This window comes from Xiphophorus couchianus, chromosome 4, assembly GCF_001444195.1.
Source record: "Xiphophorus couchianus chromosome 4, X_couchianus-1.0, whole genome shotgun sequence".
NCBI classification, from domain to species: Eukaryota; Metazoa; Chordata; class Actinopteri; order Cyprinodontiformes; family Poeciliidae; genus Xiphophorus; species Xiphophorus couchianus.
The window spans coordinates 4,334,142-4,355,981 of NC_040231.1; the positions used below are offsets into that span (position 1 = coordinate 4,334,142).

The 21,840-nt window shown below is 37.2% G+C and overlaps 1 protein-coding gene across 2 annotated transcripts in view; it reads left to right on the plus strand.

The window, feature by feature from the left end:
- prmt3 (protein arginine methyltransferase 3) overlaps nt 1–18,354 on the plus strand; it is a 59,271-nt gene extending 40,917 nt beyond the window's left edge. For both annotated transcript variants that reach the window (XM_028015063.1, XM_028015064.1), the window contains 3 exons: nt 6,691–6,741; nt 8,199–8,286; nt 17,897–18,354. In XM_028015063.1, coding sequence (XP_027870864.1) covers nt 6,691–6,741; nt 8,199–8,286; nt 17,897–18,006 — 249 coding nt within the window. In that variant the 3' untranslated portion in view covers nt 18,007–18,354. The remainder of the gene's footprint in view (nt 1–6,690; nt 6,742–8,198; nt 8,287–17,896) is intronic.
- The last annotated feature ends 3,486 nt before the right edge of the window (nt 18,355–21,840 follow it).

Consider the following 21,840-nt stretch of genomic DNA (forward strand, 5'->3'; position numbering starts at 1 on the left):
AAGGGTTATGAATACTTTTGATATTCTCCTCATATTTCTGCATATTTTTATCAATATTGTAATGAAACTAAAATAACAATATGTCTTGGAAGAAGTTTGCGTGAACATTAGTGTTGGGATGTATCGTCCAGTAAAAGCAGGTCGTGAAAACGAGTTTCTATGTGTATTTTGTGGGCAGCATCGTCCCACTGTGTCTCAGCCACATTTCTCTCCACAATGCAAGCAGTAACTACAGAGTAGCTCCAGTTTTGTAGACCCTGATGCTGTGTGAAGTGATCAGTCTGCAACAGACCTCATTGTGTCCAAGTGGCTTTGTGTTGTAGTGGGTTTTTTTGTGCTGCACTGTCGGGTGTATTGGTTTAATGGACAATCAATACGTAGTTATTATCTGGCCTGTGCTCTCTAGGTGAAGCTGCTGGATATAATGGGATTCGTAAACATCCTCTCATTTTTCCTGTCTTCTCTGCTCTGTAATTGAAAACATCCCAGTTCTATTTCTAGACTTTAAAGTCCAGACGTGTTTGGAGTCCAGTGCAGCAAAACGGATGATTCGATCACATGGCGAGGCGTGTTGAGTTTACCTTCACTTCCTGTTTTTTAGCTGCTTTCTTTCTGTTCTAATTAATCACACAAAAACAAATCTTCTGTAGATTTTTCACTTTAATTTCCTCCTTTTCCTCACATTTCCATCTTTACAATACTGATCTGTTGTCAGAACAGATGTAGCGTCTTACCGGTAGTTAGGGGTATAACGTGTGAAGGGTAAACTGGTCCTGGACCAGTGCTCTGGGATTGGTAAGAGGGTAGCTGCTGCCTCTCCTGTCCTGTGATTGAACGGCTGCTTTTGTTCTCCCGCCGACAGTCCATTCATCAGCTCAGCCTGCCTAACCTTGCATTAAATGAACAGCACTACCCCTGCGTCTGTGCCGTTTCAGACAAATCCTTCTGCTCTTGTTTTCTGTTTTTTTATTATTATTATTATTATTATTATTTTAAATATCCCTCTCTTGTGCCATGTTTACACAACCTTTTTTCACAGAACTTGGATTAGAGCAGATATATATGCTGGAAGTTCCATTTTCAGTCTCATTTTTGGCTCTTCAGTGTTCCTACTGTCATGATCGCTTACCTGAACTTCAGAAAAGGTAGCGAAATTTGCCCAATGATGTATGCTGATGGCGTGGCAGGAGAGAATAAGTTTCTGTGTATAATTAATTTGAAGAGCGCTGTCTCGCTGCTGACGTGGTTACTGTAGCCGTGCTGAGAAGGGCGAAAGAAATCTATGCAATCCATCTCTAACCTGCTTTCCATCAAATTTAAATTGTGTGTCTGGAGCCATGGCCTTCTGGAGTGTCAGGTCAGGCTCTCGTCAACTTCAAGGACAAACTTTAGTACATTAATAAAGGGATTGTTAATGGAAAAATCCACTCTCTAATGTACCTCACCAAGTCAGAACATTGCATTAAAATCAAGATCGACTGAAAAGCTGTTTCATTACTTTTGGAAGCTCTTTTTACACAATATATAACATTCTAGTGCAAACTATGTCTTAAAAGTCTGCAGTTGTTATTAAAAATACATTGCAGACAATTTTCTCTTGTTCATTTGATTTAGACTGATAAAAAAATCTAATTTATTTTATTATTTTTCGTTTATTTATTTATGTAAAGGCCCAACTATCTACTTTCATTTAAGCTCTGTGAGGCATTTTGCATAACTGAACGGTTGCCATGGAGATTAAAGGATTTCTCAAACATTCATGAACTAATCAAAGAAACATTCCAGGTATGTTTTCAATGAGGTAATAACTTTATAACTTGATGTGAAGCTCAAAAAAGTAAATTTTACATTAAATAACTCTAGGTTTTCGGGTTTTTTTCACAATATTTGTAAAATAATCACATAAAGCCAAGTTGTACAACTTAAAACCTGCTGTAGATTTGTTGGTTTAACACATGTGTGAGGAAAACAACCTGTAGGCGTGTTGGAAACGTGTTCGTGTTTGATCTCAGCAGCAGTGCTGAAAGGCCAGGAGGAGAGTTTGACGTCTGTGGGGGGAATTCACGCCGCCTTGCTCTAGAGGTGGTCATGCTTGACGCCTCCATGCCTGGATAAACCCCATCAAAAGCACATTAGCCCTCTTTCCCTCCCCTCCACCTCACTGCCCCTCCTCCTCCCTCTACTTAACCCCCCCGCCTCCTTTTCTACAGCCTCCCCCTCTGCCGCCGTATAATAGTATCTGGCCAGGCCACGCATCTCACTGACATGTAGCCGGGCAAAAGGAGAGCAATGATGAATTGCTCCCTGTTAGTGTTATCCATGATGATAATTATTAATTTTCCCCTCGCTCTTCCCGTAGAATGGGGGCCGGAGAGCCGCACCATCTCTGATCCTCCTCTGTGGGCCGTCAGGAAGCCCGCTGCCATCCTTTATCGCAGACAGAGCACAGGCCCAAGGCTAAACACTGATGAAAATGAAATGCATTCATTCTTATTTGTCCTCTTTTGGGGCGTTTGTCTCGCTACACTTTAAGGTTTCACTTTTTTTTCTCAGTTTTTTCTTAGCACCTTGTTAGGCCTGTTTGCTGATGATAAATTGTCCCAGAAGGTATTGCGATAAACAATAATATTGCTATTTTGAGACCATTTTCAGCTAATAATGCTAATAGCGTAGTAATCCAAGAACACATTCTCAAACATTAAATTCTTGTGAATGTTTAACACATGAATTGGAAGACATTTTAAATATCCAAGATAAACACAATCCACTTTTTTTTCCACCTCCAATACAGATATGAGATTTAGTATCGGCCGATTCCGATCCGATACAGGAAAGCAGTGCTGAATTGATTTAAAACTTTTGTCTTTTTAAACAGACATAGATGTACTTAAATATAATTGTATTTGGTAACTTTGAAAAATAAAGCACAATTAAATACACCAATAGCTTCAGAAGCTTGGTCAAACATGTAAAAACGACTTTAATTTGTTCAGTCAATGTAATTAGGAGTAGAACAGAACAATATGTTCCCTACATGGTCAAACATGTAAAAACTAAACTGCAGTAAACTTTCTTTAAAATGATTCAGAAAGTGCAATTAGAAATTCCAAGTACAATGTAAAATAAAAAATAAGGCAGAGAACAAAGCACAGAATTAGACTGAATAGATCTTATTTCACTTATAAAAAGACAATATTCACATATTTTTCCTAAATATTAAGGATTTATTGACTTTAAACAAGCTCCTATATCTTGCTGAAAAGTTACTTATGAGATCATTTGTCATATTTCAAATTTGTTAGGATATTTGCACTAGAAACTATAACAAAAATACAAATTTTAGAATCTTTTCACACTTTGAATTAACTTGCACAAAAGTTTTTAGTTGCTCATTTCCGTCTCTTTGGTCAAGAAGTTTGAAAGGCCCTGATTTGTTAGATTTAGTACAGCGTGTGCGTCATCAATGTCTTTAATGGCTTATCTGAACGCTTTCACATCTTCTGTGTTTAATGTCTGAGGCCGTTACATTTCTTCCTCCTTTTCTCAAATGCGATTTTAATGAAGTGTCGAGTTGCCAAACTGCTTAGTCGGTTTTATATTTCCAAGTTTCACGCGGGAGCGCAGATTATAATTGCCCATCCCGGCTGTCTGGTGAAAGTTGCACAACAAAGAAGTGACAATCAATCTCGCTTACGAGGCCTTGTCATCAGCGCGGCGCGTTGAGGGTGATCTCTGCCTTTCTGACTGAGAGAGGTGAGTCTGCTCTGCCTGATGAGTAATTAAAGCTAATTTCCTAATTACCTCAGCTACGAGCTTCTCTGTAGTATTCATTAAACGGCATAATTGCATTGGGTTGACATGCTCTTTTATCCACTTTGGCTTCTTTTCTGGCAGTTTAGCTGTGAGCTAGCGGTGCTGCCTCTGCTTGTCCGAGTCAATAAAGGTTGATTGAAGCTTTGGTGTGGGGAAGGTATTGAACACTGTGGTCATTGAGGTTGCACAACTTTACATATCCATTATCCTCCCTAAAAAACTTTGTTTTGTAGAAGCTGTTTGTGGATTTCATGAGTTTCTTTCTTCATGGGCTGTAAGCACCTTCTAAAGAAATGCTTCCTCTGGATTTGCATTATGTTACAGGTTAATTTAATCTTCGACTCTTAGTAATCTGTCTTTCCGTTCATGTTGTCTTCCTTTGCGCCTCTGTCTCTCATATTCCCTTCCCTCCTTCCATTGATCCGGTTCTTCTTTGTCTAGGAGAGCTGGCCTCCAAGTTGTCAGCTGCGTCAGGATTAAAAGCTATTAGTTCTGCATCATTGCCACTACAAGTGTGCTCTTGAGATTGATAGAGTGGCTTTCCTCTTTCAGGAGGGGCACATACAGGAAGAAAACAAGCCTGCGGGTGTTTTTTTTTCCCCCTACAAATCTGGCTATTGTCGCCTAAAGCTACTCTGGCCTTGGACTTACCCTCAATTTTTTTTAGAAGTATGAAATTATTAACTCTATGACGCAGGGGAGGTCCTAGCCTGTTCGGTGCCCTGGACCATTACATCATTCAGATTACCACTCGCCATCATAGACGCACATAAAATTTATTTCAATATTAGGAAAAATGTGGGAGATCCAAGAAAAATAATATAAACACACATAGCAAATCACAAACACACAGTACACCAAGCAGTTTAAAATACAAAAAATAAAATGGATTCAGTTATAATAGATGCACAAATTTCAATTAACATAAAAACAATTTATAAGGCAGTTTACACTATTGCAGTTCAAGAAATTGAAATTAATTTACACAACTGTTTTAAAAAGCTTTAATGCTGCATATTTCAAGGAAGAAATAGGCTACAGATTTAACTGCAAAACTGTTTACGAACGTAACAACTGATGCCGCCCTACAGGAGAAGCCGCCCTGGGTGTTTGCCCAGTTCGCCCATAACAGAAATGGCTACTGCTCAGATTCTTTTAAAGCTCTGCGAGGATTAATATCTAATAAAATCAGCCTTTATATTCATCTGAAATTTTAATTGTGTAGTTATAGGTGGCCTATTATGCTTCCTTCAACAGGTTAGAATAATTATTAAAGTTTTTTGCACAAAATCATTCTCAGATAATGAATATACTTTTCTTTTCCAGCGGCAATTATAAAGCAGTAAAACCAGATGGTCAAACATTCTGAAGCTCCGCTTGGGTTACTAGGTGATGGGCTGGGGTTGCTAGGTAACGAGCTGGACTACACAGGGGTTACTAGGTGAGAATCAGTGCCTGCTGATTTGTGACGTTACATTACGAAGGTTTTTGAAATGACTCGTTTTTCTGACACCAAAAACATTAACTTACTGCCACAAACCAACTGAATGTTTTTAAGAGTTTAGGTTGTTTTTAGAAGCAGTAGAAACCCACAACTTCCTTGATTTTATATATACAGTACATACAGTATATATATAATATAGCAGTATATATATATATATATATATATATATATATATATACTATGCCTGAAACTAAAAATCTGTCACTTGTTTAATTTCCTTATCCATACATTTATTCTCCACTGGAGCACCTATAAGTGTTATTTTTCATAACCAATTTCCCCTCCTCTCCTGAGACTTTTTTATATTATTGCAACACTCCCATCAAAATAGCCACCTTTGCTAATTTTATGAACTGTAGCAAGCTGTATTGTTGTTTTTTTTTTTTTGGTCATCAGCAGAAATGTCCTCGGCGTTGTTGGTGGCTGCCTCATAATTTATTTCTGTTGTCCAGTGACAAGTCTCTGATGAGGTGAAGGAAAGCGCATGGGGCGTGTTGCAGACTCAGCGTGAATACTCAAACACCATACTGAACCGGTTTTATTTTAGAATTGAAGTTTAAGGAGACATACCTGCAATATCTTTAACAATTGGGATATTTTAGTTCCCCAGATCATATAAACTTGGTGGATCTGAAAGGTGAGAAGGTGAAAAATACTGTATAGGAAACAAGAAAGGTGCAATAATCTGGGTGCGTTTGTTTGCAACACATTTTTATTCAGTTACAGTATTCAGTCTTCTTTGATTCACATATGTCATTAAATATGTTTAATGGGATTTTTCTAATATTAGCTAGAATCTTACTATGTATTTTCACCTGTTTTCTGATGTAAATATCTTAATATACTTGAAATAAATCTCAAATAACTTTTCATCAAAATATAGGAGTTTGTTTTAAGTCAATAATTTAACTACTTGTTCCACTGGCAGATTATTTCATATATAGGACATTTTTTTTATATTGTAAAATAATCGACCAGTTAAACTATCCGTTTTTCATCAATAATAAGGAATTGTTTACTTAAAACAAGCTGAAAAGCTACTTGTTAGTTTTGTCTTATTTCAAATGTGCTAAGGTATTTACATTAGAAACTAGACCAAAAATATTTAAGATTTTGTGGGTATTTTGCAGTGTGAAGCTGTAGTTTGTAGTTGCGCTGCAAAGGTTTGGCATCTGCCAGGAGAAAACCACAACAGAAATATTTTAAACAGTTTTTAATGTCTTTTTCCTGGACAAAAACATCCTATTAAGTCCTTTTGTGCTCATTGACACCTGGCTTTTCTGCTCTGCATGTCAGAGCCGCTGTGCAGTCAAACAAATTCGGGGGTTTATTTTACTGCCACAATTTAACACAACCTTCATATTTCATTGCAGGCAATTGTCGGCTACTTTGACATTTTCTTCGACAAAGGCTGCAGCAACAAGGTGAGCAGCAGCAGCAACATCCAAGCCATTTAACAGAAACTCAATTATGTTCACGCCTTGGCGTGTTTCTCCTCCCTGAGGCATTCACTGGCAATTGACGAGCGTCTTAGCCAACTGCTGATACAAGCACTTATCCAGCAGAGCCTGGCCAGTTGGAACAGCTGATGCCAAGCTCTGTGAGCAACACAGACGTGCCTTTTGATTGCACCTCCTATTGTACCTGGGAACCAAGGTGCATGCAGTGGCTGAACCAGTAAATTACAGTTTCCACTGGGGGCTGAAGCTGGAACAATATGAAAAACAGTAATATCTTTTTGCTTCAAGAGTGTGGTGGCATCAGGGACCATGCAATAGAACAAAGTGATTTTAAAATGAGTTGTAGAAACTAGGGTTGCACCGATTTATCACTGTCAATTTTCTTAATTTTGGGAGATCGGCCAATTTTTACATGTGAAGCCGATCTTATCAACCAATCTTATCTACTTTGGTAAATGTCTAGGTTTGACTGACAGACTGGCCCACCAGGTCATGTCTGCACGTTTACAGTTAGCAACAGTTACCCCACTGTTTCCAGTTCAGCAACTTTCTTGTTATATTTCAGACAAAAAAAATGCTATCGCTCTAAAACGGAATTGGCAAGTTTGGCTTTTAAAAGATTGATAATCAGAGATCAGCCAAAAAAACTGCAATCGGTGCACAACTAGTGGAAACAAATTGACTTTTACAGAATGAAATTGATCATTTACGTAGCTTTTATACATGTTTGTTAAAACTGTCACTATGTCGTGACAGTGTAATCTGAGACAGATAATCTGTTAAGTGTTCAATCTCCTCCACCTTCTTCCTTAGCTACTATTGCTGAACCAAAAACAACCAATCAGAGCCAGGAGGAGGGTCTTACCGCTGTCAATCAACCTCATAAAGGCACTTCTAAGGAACTAAACAGTTTCTCTGATGTCACCGGTAGCCATGCTAGCTAGCTTTAGCATTTGCTACACACTCTGCTGTCTGGTAGAAGCTGTAACGTAGCAGACAGCAAGTGGCTTACATAGGATGATTGACAGCGCTAAGGCCTGCCTCCTGGCCCTGATTGGTTGTTTCTAGTTGGTACTGGGGGAAACCAGAAGAGCTAAAAAAATTTTCCACAGATTATCTGTCTCTTACCATACTTTTCAACAAATGGGGAATTTTTTTTTATAAGTTACATACTGCAGCTTTAATGCTATATTTTAGTATTAAAGACAGATTTTATGTAGGTTTCCAAAATATTAAATCGAGCAAGTTGAACTTTATTGCTTATTTTTAATACACTGTTTTTGAGAACATTGTTTCTTCTTCAGGACTGAAATATTTGATTCTACTACTAGATGTTTCAGTAAAACTATATATTCCTAGTACGGTACAGGAGATTGATTCTCATGTTTTGAAATAATCCTTTATTGCTGTTTCTCCGCTAGGTGACATTCTCCACAGGCCCTCAAGTTACAAAAACCCACTGGAAACAGACAGTCTTCCTTCTAGAAAAGCCCATTTCTGTTAAAGCAGGTCAGTAACCACTCATTAGTATAATTTTTATTCATCACTGTTACGATAAATTCAAATTTATTATTTAAAACACCCCTCCAAAACTGTCCAAATTGTTAATTTTACTATTTTTGTCCACTGTTTATCCAATGATGGTGTACACCAATGAACTTAAAAATATGGGAAAATGTAGTTATTGTATGCAATTTGAGGATATAAATTAAGATTTTTATTTTTTGTGTTTCAATGATTGGTTGTGACCCCATTTCACAGCATACAGTTAGCTAACTAAGACATAATAAATAGTTGTTGTCACTTTTGTTGTTAGCACAATAATGATTGATGTTCAGCAAACTTTTAAACGCGTTTCAACATACTGAGTGTTTAGAGTGTGGCCGCAAAATGTATTATTGGTTTCTTTTAAACAATTGTTGCTGTTAATTTCTGGTTTTTTTGAATCTCTCATTTTGTTTCTGGGCAACTCATCTGATGATTATTTTCTCTCCTCTGCATGAAATCTTGCTGTCAGCACCTGATCTTGGCCAGTTTTTGACATAATTATGTTCTTTTCCCTTCTGGTTTTGGCTCCAAGCGCTTACTGGAGTCTTGAATAATTTAGAAATTCTCAGAGAACCAAAGTCATCAGTCTGTTTTGCAATAATAAGGCGAGCTAAAACGTTTTTTTTTTGTTTTTTTTAATCATCTTTAAATGTTTCTGGTATGACACCATGGTAATAAAACATCTATTTAAAGGCAATCAATTGATACTGAAGCAGCCGACATTAATTTGCACTAAATGACTTGATTTTTTTCTTAATTACTGGTGTCACCACCTTTTTACACCTTCTTTTCCCGTATTTTTTCATTTTATCACACATAATTTATGGTTCTCTCGGATGTCTGGTGAGAATTTCATGTCAATTACACTTTTAGAAATAATGGAGCTGCCAGTCTTTTCAGCACTTCTCGTACCTGCTGTATATCCTTCCGCTGCGATTTATTTACTTGGCTCTCTCAGGCATTGAGGTTGCATCTTTGCATGTTGCAGCAGATAATCTGTCTGTGACAGCGACTCAGACAGGCTTGTTGACGCTCTGAATCTGTCACCCACAGTGATAAGTAAGGATCAGAACAAATCACACATCAGAGAAAGCATGTAAAACTTCATCAGATATCAGCTTGGATGCTGCAGAATCATGACTCAAAAGAATAGCAGTATTAATGTTTATAAAATCGCTTTATGCGCAGTTTGAAATGGAGGGAAATGATGCAATATGGTGTGAGGATCTTCTGTTACTGTTTGAAAAGAAAAGTTCTGATAGTTCCAGCTGAATTTAATGTTAACTATCAGCTATAGGATCAACAAAACTATCAAATAACTATTTTTAAACCACGTTTTGAAATTGTAGGATTCAGTTTTAAACTGTGTATGCAGTATTTTTGCTTTTTTGTCGCACTTTGAATGTTTAAATCAGTGACCATCCAATACATTTCAGTATCAAAGATAGCCAGAGAAAATACAAATGATTTGATTCATTAAAGCTGCAGTATATAACTTTTATTTTAAAAATATATGTTTTTTACATATTTGTTAAAACTGTCACCAATTTGTAATAGTGTAATATGAGACATAATCTTAGAAAAGATTGGTACTAAAGCTGTCTGAAGAAATGAACCTCTCCTGGTCAAAACAACCAATCAGAGCCAGAAAGGGGATCTTACCGCTGTCAATCATCCTCAGGAACGCACTGCTAAATCTGCTAATGGCAGAGAAACAACTTATCATTACAGGAAAACATTTTATCCGCTGTCATTGGTGGCGATGCTAACTAGCTTTATCATTCACAACTGGCTCTGCTAAAACTATTCTCCCCATTAGCACAAACCCTCTTGGGCTTGTTCTCTTGGGCTTGATAGAACAAGCCCAAAAGAACAAGAGAACTCATGTTCTAGCAGAGAACAAGAGGGTGAGAAGTGGCATGCACACAGGCATGATTGACAGTGCTAAGACCCACCTCCAGGTCTCTTATTGGTTGTTTGATTAATTGGAGGAGCTTGATTTTTTTATTTATTTTATTTATTTATTTTTTTTACAGATTATCTCTCATACTGTTAGAACACAATGACAATTTCAACAAATATTTTATTTATATACTACAACTGTAATTGGGGGGGGATCTGTTTCCTATATAAAAAGGATAAAAATAAAAATTGTTCCTTCACTAGTTCCTTCACTAGTGACCCTTAGAGCTTCTGGCTGACTTATTGAATCAATAAATCACTTCACAACAATTGAATTAAGTATCTCAAAAGACAAAGCATCATGCCCTGAGCTTAAGAAATTAATAATATTAATAAATAAAAAAGATAACAAATTCGATTCTGTCACTCTGCGAATGTTTACACCAATACACAAACTGGTAGGCCACTCGGGGCGAATCAAACCAACAACCTGCTGACTACTCTACCCCTGATGTGCCAATGAATGAAGCTCAGGACTGGCTGTCGACTTCCTGAGCAGAAATCAGGTGAAAACTACGGTAATAAATGAACCACGCTGAGACAGAGGTGGTCCGATAGCCTGTGGCCGCGCTCAGCTGCCGCCGCCTGCTGCCAGCCTGATAAGAGCGTCAAAAACTGTGACGCTGCGCAAGTGCTGCGGGACGCTTCAAGCTTTGCTGCCTCAGATAAACAATTCAGGGGATATAAAAGAGGACAATGAATTACAAGGAGAAGCATAAAACAGGTTTGTTTTTAAGATTGACATCAACTCAGTGCACAACTTTGGTCGCAAATGCCAGAGTGCCTTTGGTACAGATGTGTTTGTACTTCCTGAGTCTTCTCAAAGACTTGGAGAACATAATCCAACTTCATGTCAGAACATTAGTGGGATTATAAAATCAAAACTCAAGATTTTTTAAATTCACTTTTATTGTATTAAAGAGGTGAAAAACATATATTTGGAAAGACGAAGGTGATGTCAAACTTCTAAGAAAAGAAACATGTAAATTAATGCTTTTATATTTTTCTTTCTGCATTCCTAACTTCAGCAACACAAAATTTTACAGTGCAAGCATCTTAGTTTTCTTGGAATAAGACAAAACTAACTTGCATGTAACTTTTCAGCAAGATAGGATTTTGTTTTAGGTCAACAATCCTTGAATATAGATCAAAATGTAGTATGTTTAATCTATAGCGGTTTTTTTTATGGGAAAAATGTTTGGTTATCAGTGAAATAATAAGATATTGTATTTTCCAGGTGTGGATTAACAGGGAAAAAGAAAATAGTTTGGAAAAAATTTATTAACATTTCCACACTTTCTATCCAATGTTTATTGATCCATTTATTTATTAATTGTATGACCACTATAAAAAATATCAACAATAAATTCATAGCGAACCTTTTTATCTTTTAACGGAATCGAAAAGCAAGAGTCTCAAAGCATAAAATTTGTAAAAAAGTTTTGTTGGAAAAGATAAATACTTGGTTTATTGAGTTTAAGGTGATAGTTTAAAAAAGCTACAATGCACCAAAGAGTCTTTGGCATTGGCCCGACCTTGAAACCCCAAAGATCCCAATCTAATCGAGCCTCAGTGGGCTCTGCTTCAGTAAGCCTGAACCTCAGCGGTTTTTCCCTGCAACCTCCAGAACCCAGTGGATCCATTTCCAACGTCCTAATGCCAAACACAGCAGGATATCCTCTGAGGTCGTCTGACAAAGCAGTTTCTTTTTAGTCCTGAGCTATTTCCATCTGGAAACAAAAGGAAGTGTCTTCCATGAAAATTTAAAGGAGATCTATTATAGAAAATCCGCATTTTGCCTGTTTTTGTACTTCTGTTTCAGTCTCAGCAGCTTCTAACTCTTAAAAAAACATCCAGCCGTTTTTTGTTTTTTTTTGACCATAAGTTGCATCAACGCCAGCCAAGACCTGCGCCGTTACTTAGCAACCCCAGCACGTTTGGTCAGCTGGTTTTACCGCTGAATGTGCTGAACAATGGCACATGTTCAGCACATTTGTTTTGTTATTGACTTGCCATCCTGAAACCACTTAGTGAGACATTCTTGTTGGTTGTGCAGGGGGCTCTACTTCTGCTTTTCAAAGATGTACAGTTGCACATCACAACCACTGGCTGATTATTGCATCTATGCCAGGCTGATGCAATAATTCAAGCAAAAGTAGCCGCAACCAAGTGCTAAGGGCAAATAGTAAGGTTTATTTTTATAGCACATTTTCAGTTTAAAATGCTTTACACTGCAAAAACAAATGAAACAACCAATTAACTAGTCAAATGCCATCATCAAAATGATCAAATATGTTGAACAATGTTGCACTTACTACTAATCAAAGGCAATTCTAAACATTTCATGGAACTCAGTGTTTCAGCATCTTTGCAGTTCTCTGGAAGTTTGTTCCAGATTTGTGGCGATTAGAAACTGAATGCTGCTTCTCACTGAGTGTAGGCATATCGTTTAGCTGGCCAACATTTCTACATTAAAAAAGATTTCTAAGAAACGGCAATGCAAAAATACTAAATATTACCAAGTATTTTTTTCTAGTTTCTAGTGCAAATATCTTATTATACTAGAAATAAGACAAAACAAACTTACAAGTAACTTTTTAGTACTTTAGTTCCACTGGCAGATTATTTCACTTATAACAGGACATTTCTCCCTTCTTATAAGTAACATAATTTGCCAGGTGAACTAATACTTTTTCATGAATATGAAGGAATTGTTGACTTAAAACTAGCTGAAATGTTTCTTGTAAGTTAGTTTGATCTTATTTCAAGTGTACATATATATTTGCATTAGAAACTAGACCAAAAATACTTAAGATTTTGTGGTTTTGCAGTGAGAATTTGAGGTATTAATGATCAAAATTATCAGAAATGTTTAAAAATATGTCAGTCCTCATGTAATAAGACTATAAATAGGTTTTGCTTTTTTAATTTAATTTCTGAAATGGAGTTTAAATTTTTTTTGATGCACCTGTACATCAGAGGACTGGAGCAGTTTAATGGAAGGAGAAAGTGAGTGTTGGGTGTTGATGTGCTCCTCCACTCCTCTCGTTGGTCGTAAACCCAAAATAGAGTTTTTAACGGCATCCATCGGCTGCCTGCTAGGCTCTCACGGGGTTCTTTACAGCACACAAACTGCGTCACAAAACTTCCATAAACTCTCCTGCAGGAGAGTGTCCTTGAAGAAGCTTAAACTCTTTCCTCTCCTTTTGATTGTTGACATCTCCAGGACTTCCAGGCCAAAACATCATGTTGCTTGATGCTCGCTCTGGCTGTGATGATTTATTGTGACGGAGGCCGGATCTTATTTGATGCGTTGGTACGAGCGGAGCAGTAATTAACTCTTGCACTGTGCTGCTGTGGGAGGTTTGTGCTGGGAGAGGGGCGAACACAGCCAGCCAGCAGCCTGGAACAAAACATCCCAGCAAATCCTCCTGGCTGGCAGCGTAATAAATTAAACAGCAAATCATTTGTCATGCTCCGGTGTGTTTGTGTAGCTCTGCTATTGAAGAGGATGGGCTTCTTTTTTTTTTTTTTTACATTTTTACCTGCTTAATACTTTTTTTGTGAATTAAAGTCCCATTAAGCTAAAGGTGAGACGCGCTCCGGTTTACAGGAGCTCAGATCCTCTAAAATAGTGAGTTTCTGTCCCGCCCTTTATTGGTCAGTCATGTGGTTTTTGTTGCTTTTATGACTCACCTTTTCTGTCCTGTGTGGAGGTGGACCTCTTCCATATCTACCCGCCCCCCAACGCACACACACTCTCGCTTTGTCCATGCGCTTTGGGCCTTCCTCCTCCTCCTCTTCCTCCATTGTTTGAACTCTGAAGGTCCTTGAACTGCCAAAGTCGAGCTTAGAGTTTATTGTGGCTGTTATTCAACACATGGGCTGGATTTGTGTGGAAACTGGTGTTTGTGATGTACAGTGCTACAACTTCTTTTTTTTTTTTTTTTACTGACTCTACACAAAAGCTGGAGAATCTAGGAAGTGGAAAAATATTAGATTTTTAGGTGGCACAAAGGGCCACGCTAAAAAAATAAGTTAAAATATGATATTACTCTTAAAATGTCATCACTTTATTCTCAAAATGTGATATTTTTTCTCACATTGTTATGGTTTTATTGTATTATTTCAACTTTATTCTCATACAATTTTATTCTCTAAATATTATTAATTAATCCTCACAATATTATGACTTAACTCTTGTATTGTTTTGACTTTATTCTTGTAAAACTTCCTTCTTAAAATATTAAAGAATTTATTCTTGTGCAATTTTTTACTCAAAATATTATGTATTCTCATTATTTTTACTTTGTCATGCAACTTTATTCTTGAAATATTATGAATTTATTCTATTATGACTTTATTCTCATATTATTTCAACTTTATTCTCATGCAACTTTATTCTTGAAATATGACTTTTTTCTATTATTTTCACTTTATTCTCGTATTATTTTGTCCTTATTCTTGTACGACTTTATTCTCAAAATATTATGACTTTCTCAAAACATTTACTTTATTCTACTATTTTGAGTTTATTCTTGTAATCTTTAGTAGAGATGTTGTGGTAATAAAATCTCCACATAACTTTATATCTTGGTTTTTCTGATGGTGCAATTGTTATCAAATAATTTGATAATTAATTGATCAGTTACTCAGTACTTGAGTAGCATTTTTTATCAAATACTGTTTTACTCTTGAGTAATTAGCTACATTTTACTTGAACTTGAGTATAAATATGTTGAAGTAGTGCTACTCTTACTTGAATATGATTTTTGTCTACTAAGGGGATGTGTGTGTGTGTACATCTTGTTTCTTCCAATCCCCCTAAATAAAATCCAGTGCATGCAGTGTGTGTGGATGCAGATGCAGTAGAAATGTGTGCAGAGTGGCTGTAACATAAATAGCTCCAATCTGCAGAGCTGTATATTCTGATTGTAATTTCATGGAGGAAAGCAGTGTTTGGCTGAGACAAGCTGTTTCCAGAGGCCTGCCTGTGCTTAATGACAGTGGCATGGTGATGTACGATGCCGCAGCGAAAGCCCGGCTCCGTTCCTCGACTCATTTCCACACATGGTTAACTCGTTGGGATCTGAGCGGCCAGTTTACCCAGAGCTCCCAGGCCCCTCTTCCATGGGGATTTTAGTTTGACTGATTGCAGCAGGGCCGCTGTAGTCGCACCCTGACTTAACACACATTCTGTCAATGATTGTTTGTATGCTTCACCAGTTCAATCTGAAACACAGAGGATTACTTGGACAGTTAATTGCAAAGTTGTTTTAGGGGGAAAGTCGTTTTTTTCTGTCTTATAACAGAATGTTGTCAAAGCTCAGGCCTCTGTGGCATTAAATGTCTTTTTTTTATTTGGTAAAGATTTAAAAAACTTCTACAACAGATATTGGTGACAATGAAACCTATCAATAATGGCAGATCTATTCTATTTCTATGCTGTGTGCTCTGAGTGATGTCAAGCTTTATTATTTATTATTAAGGTTTGTTGCTGTTATTTTATACATGTTTGATCCAGGTAGTTAACCGATTGTTTATTTCAGTTTTTTGTATTTCACATTTTACACACTTATTTGCCCTAATTGAACAAATTAAAGTTGTTTTTCACATTTGACCAATCTTGTGAGCCGTACTGGTGCAGAGTTATCAAATAAATTTATAATTCTGTACATTTATGTCTGTTTTTAAAAAAAAGAAATGTTTTATGTAAATTCAGCACTGATTTTCTGTATCGGACCGGTATTGGGCAATACTAAACCTCAGATATCTGCATCGGTATCAGAAGTGAATAAAGTAAATCAGAGAATCCTCAGTCAAAATTTGTTTTAATTTGTAAGAGAAGCACCAGGAGGAGGCGCTGCAGAAAACCAAAATATTGCCAGATTGTGTGAAAGAAGAAGCTTTGATCAGATGATCAAAATGTTTTCTATGTGTTTTTTTTTTTTTACACGTACCTGCAGTTACTTGTTAGGTTACTTTAGTCTTTTTTTAAGTGAACTAAGATATTTGCACCAGAAACTACTAAAAATACTTAGTAAGATTCTGCGTTTTTGCAGAAAGAAAATTTTGCTAAAGATATTTGATATCGACATTTAGGTTAACTTTCCAACATACAGCCAACATGTGCATGTGTTAGAATGGCCTATTCAAAGTCCAGATGTAATTCCAATATAAAAATTGACTGAGCTTGAATTATTTTCCAAAGCAGAAGGTGCAACTAAAAAAATCTCTAAATCAGAGTGGTTGATTTAAAGTAAATTTTTTAGTAGATTGTAATTGCAAATATTTATGAAATTATGACACTTTTTAAAAATATTTTGAGGAATAAAACGTGTATTGCCTTGTTCACCACTGTCGAGGCGTGCTCTCCCTGCAGCAGCGGCGTCGGACCTGGAGCGTGGCGCCTCGGGTCCGTGACGTTGCCACGGTAACGAGTGAGACGTGGCAGCAGCGACGACAGACGTGTTGCGGGAGAAACGGGCTCAGTCAGCATTTTCCTCCTCTCGTCCTCCAACCTGCGAGCGGAGCGCAGCGCGACAGGACGCCGGTTTTCCGTTTCACTAAACATTCATTTACCTCCAGCAGTCAAACGGGAAGTTAATCGGAGCGACTAGGCGTCATAATGTTGCGTCACCGCTGTAGGTGTGTTTCCTCGTGTCTGCCATCTGGAGATATGAGAGCATCTGCATTGCCCTGTACGGTCCTGCTTATTAAGACACATTAAAGCATATTGGCTTCACGCACATCATCATTTCTGCAAGCAGCAGAGCGCTCATGCTGCAGAGGCCCAACCTCGCGCAGTCAGCAGCAGCGTTCTGCTGCAGGGCATCAGGAAGACTTTCATTTTGTTATGAACGCTCTGATCGATGTCTGACTCGGTGTTTTTTGGTGCGTTTTCATTTCGCTTCAAGTCTGATGTATGGATGCGTTGGTAGGGTGTTGTGTTTAATGACGTAGAGAATGTCCCAAAAGTAAATACCAGCTACAGCGGCGTACACTTTGGAGTCAACAGAAATTAAATTAACTTTTCATGTACATTTTAAATACATTTTTTTGGTGCATTTGTCGTGAAAGACATGCAGATTTTTCCACACAAAGAAAATAACAGGAGTGGATCAAGACCACTGGAAAAAAAGATTTATTCTCAGAATTCTAACTTTAATCTCAGAATTTGGAATTTTTTCTCAAATTCAGCCATTTTTCCTCAGATGTTTGAGTCAAAATTCTGACTTTTTTCTCAGAATTATGGTTTTTCAAAATTTTAACTTTTTTTCTCAAAAGTCTGACTTTTTCTCAGAATTTTGTCTTTTTCCTCAAAATTGTGCTTTTTTTCTCAGAATTTTGAATTGTTTTCTCAGAATTCAAACTTTTATCTCAGTATCTTGAAATTCGTCAAAATTGACATGCTTCTAAGAATATTTGGATTTTTGCATAGAGATAGAATTCTGAGTAAAAATAAAGTCAAAATTATTTTTTCTCTTTTCTTCTGCCATAGCATCAGCACGTTTTCAGCTATGAAGGTCATATTGTTGAACCTCAGGGCCTTCCATATTTTGTATGTTAATCTAAACCAGGGTGTTGTTTGTCTTCCTGTTTGCTTCAGGAGAAGAGCTGAAGGGAAACATCACCGTGCGTAAAAACAAGAAGGATCCGCGCTCACTCTTTGTCACCTTTGACCTTCCAGGCAGGAAGCAGACTTACAGCCTCCAATGATGTCACCCATCATGGTATCTATGTAACCAATTATAGCTCTGATTTTATTTGACTTTTTTGATAATTCATGTACTGAGCAAAATAAAGGACAAACTCTAAATACTTTGGTCATCAGCATTGTCTACTTTTTTAAATTTCCACTTTTTATTCTTTGTGTCATTGTAAGCATTTATTATATTAAAAATTTAATTGGATAAATGTTTTGTTCCCAAAGTTGGAAAACTTTGTTTTATCACTTACTGATAAAAGTACATAAAAAAGATGCAACACTTATTGTTTGGGTTTTTATAAGTTTTGTAAAATTGTACAAAAGAGGAATAACGCCACTGAAATAAAATATAATTTTGACTTTTTCTCAGATCTCTGACTTTCATCGAAGAATTTTGACTTTTTTCCAAAATTTGAATCTTAATCTCAGAATTCAGACACTACATTTATTTTTACACCTAACTTTTAGTTTGTTGAATTATTTCAATAAATAACCATCTAATTAAGTTGCTGCTGCTTTTCTCATGACCTAGTTTCAGACATTTTTCTCAAATCTTTGCTTTGTTTTTCCTTCACCTGAACTCCAACGGTTTGCCTTTCTGCACTCCCACTTTCAGTTTCATTTTTTTTGGCAGAAAAATAATAAAATGCTTCCCTTTGTTGTTAAGATGTGTGTGGTTTATAAAGTGACCTCTGTTCACATTGAGTTTATACTGATTGATGGGAAGTACGGATAATTTCTCCTGACCCTTGCTTGGAGCCAACTTCTCCCCGGTGATTTAAAACTTTAGTCATTTTGGCAACTACGCTCCTGGGAGTGCTGCCATTTCCTGTGTGTAGGATTTTTGGTTTGAACAAACTTCTTTATTCAATTTGTCGCCTAAAAACAGAAAATAAAAGGCGGAAAAAGCCAGATACCTGAAATTGAGATTAATGTCCTGCAAAATTGCAGAAAAAAAGCTATTAAAACATGTTTGCTTTGCTATCCATCCATTTTCTGTTCACCCTTTGTCCCTAATGGGGTCGGGAGGGTTGCCGGTGCCTATCTCCAGCTACGTTCCAGGCGGGAGGCGGGGTACACCCTGGACAGGTCGCCAGTCTGTCGCAGGGCAACACAAAGACATACAGGACAAACAACCATTCACACACACTCACACCTAGGGAGAATTTAGATAGACCAATTAACCTAACAGTCATGTTTTTGGACTGTGGGAGGAAGCCGGAGTACCCGGAGAGAACCCACGCATGCACAGGGAGAACATGCAAACTCCATGCAGAAAGACCCCGGCCGGGAATCGAACCCAGGACCTTCTTGCTGCAAGGCAACAGTGCTACCAACTGCGCCACTGTGCAGCCCGTTTGCTTTGCTAATTGTTTCAAATTAAACTCAGAAGACAGAAACTCTGCAAACTAAGAAGATGCTATGTGTTGGGTTTTTTTATTCAGTGATGAGTAGAAAATGTAAAAGGCCCTCAGTGCCGACTGTTCTTTTGTGAAGAGATTATGTGCTTTTGCCAAGAATTTCTTCCTCTTATTGTTTTACTCTGAGCTGCACAAGACTTCGCCGGCAGCATCATCCATCTTCCACGGGTTTCCAGGGACAATACTAAAAGGTACTTTAGCTTAAAAAAGGGTGACTTACACCTCTTTACATACTCCACTGAGCAGCTCTGCTTACAATTAAATATTTTTTCTGGCTTTTTCTGCCTGTGATGATGAATCCTGAACTCTTAAACATGTAATTGTCTGTAGTGGTTGTGTTTTCTGATGTATTTCTGCTGCTACTTCTGAATCATTTTCTGAAACTGGTTATATTAGAATGCTTTAAAACATTCTTTAAAGGATTCTGAGAATTAAATCAAAGTTTATTCCTATTTTTGGCGTATTTGCATCACCTGGTGTCATTTTATTATGCTTTTAATGATTTGATTTGCCCAGTTTTGTTACTTTTAGTATTTGAATGATGCTTGTCTGTAATAAATTGGGTTTTACATTATGACGTTTTAATATTTCTCTCTGAAAGTTAGAACGTGTCTCAAATGGATTTTTCTGTATAAAGTAATTAATGAATAAATATTGGATGAATTTAAATATAGTTTACAAAAAACCCACAAGTGAGTAGAGTAGTTAAAGATTGTACTCTAGTAAGAATAGCAATGATGCAACATGTTTTTTTACTCAAGTAAATGTAAAAATTAGCTGTTCAAGAAATGACTCGAGAAGAAAAAACCTACTAAAGAACTGAATATTAAGAAATTACATTACTAGTAAAAGCTACATCATAAAATGGACTAAACTATAAACTTATGTTGAAATGTTGGCATTTTAAGGACCAAGATAAAAAATATTCAGATAAATAACATAATTACAAAACAGAATCAAGCAAAATAAACATTTTCATTCATTTTTTGGTTAAAGTGTTTTGGTTCTATGAAGTTATCACAGATCCAGAATAATTAAAGTTAAAGCAAAAAGTCCAGGTAGTAAAAGTAAATTTTTTTTTAAAAAGTTGCTCAAGTTAAAGTAACTAGTTACTACCCATCTCTGACAATAACTATCCACTTGATGGATGTTGTTTCCTGAAAGTGTTGATTCTTCAGTCTGATGATTTTGACCACATGATGGCGCTAGACTGAGTGAAAGTCTGTTTTCTGGCATGCAGCTTAACAGCAAATACACTGCAAAAACACAAAGTATTTTAGTTTAGCTTTTAGTGCAAATATCTTAGTTCACCTGAAAGACGACAAAAATAACTTACAAGTAACTTTTCAGCAAGATATGGGAGCTTGATTTAAGTTGATAATTTCTTAAATGAATGAATAGGAATATAATTTTGTTAAAAGCGAAGATAGATCTTTGGTTTTAAGAAGAATCATATTGAAAACCATCCATCAGAAAATAAAACAGGCTGTAGAGGCAAAACATCTGATTTCAAGTTTCACGACTGCAAAATCGAACAACTTGGAATATAAACCGGAAACTGGGAAGGTTCTGATGATGATGATGATGATGATGATGATGATGATGATGATGATGATGATGATGCTCTGGTTGACCCCCTCTGCTGAATCACCGCCTCCCATGCGCTGGCAATGATTGCAGCCTCTTATCTCCCAGGCGACAGCGAGCCTGATCAATTAAACTGCGCCATCTCACGTAATTAACAGGCGCAAGGGGACACGGAAACCCCCGCCACCACTACCATACACACACACACCCCCACACACACTCTTCCTCCTCCATGATGCCTACTCAATCAACTTCTATACTCTGTCAATGTAAGATTCACGAACGATAACTTCAATACACCCATTAGTGCACAAAAGCTGAACAAACCAGCAACTTAATGCATTTAAATTACATCTATGCGCATTTTTAGGAGCCGAAATGTGTAAACCACTCTCTGCAGGAGTGATGAATGAAACATCCGAACTGTTTCTGGGGATCATATAAGCGCTGATTGCGTGTGCGTCAGTCCTTGAGCTCGAGAAGCAGAAATCAATTACAATTATTCTCTGTTGACAATGTAATTAAAGTCCTGGCGGCGGCTAATACAGCCGCTTCTGCTTCTTATCTGGAGCGGAGGGAGATTTACAAGCGGAAGGAGCGCAGCGTGCAAATGAAGAAGAGCCAGAGAGCCAGAGTCTCTGCGCTGATTCCAGCGGGGAGGAGAGCGAGTCAGGCCCGCAACCCGCAGCTGCCACGCGTGGGCTCAGCGCAGCTCAGTCAAGGTAGTAACTAGTTACATTTACTCAGTTACATTATTTGAGTAACTTTTTAATGTACTTTTAGGAGTAGAAGTAAAACGAACTTCTCTGTTCTTTTTACTTTTACTTGAGTAATTTT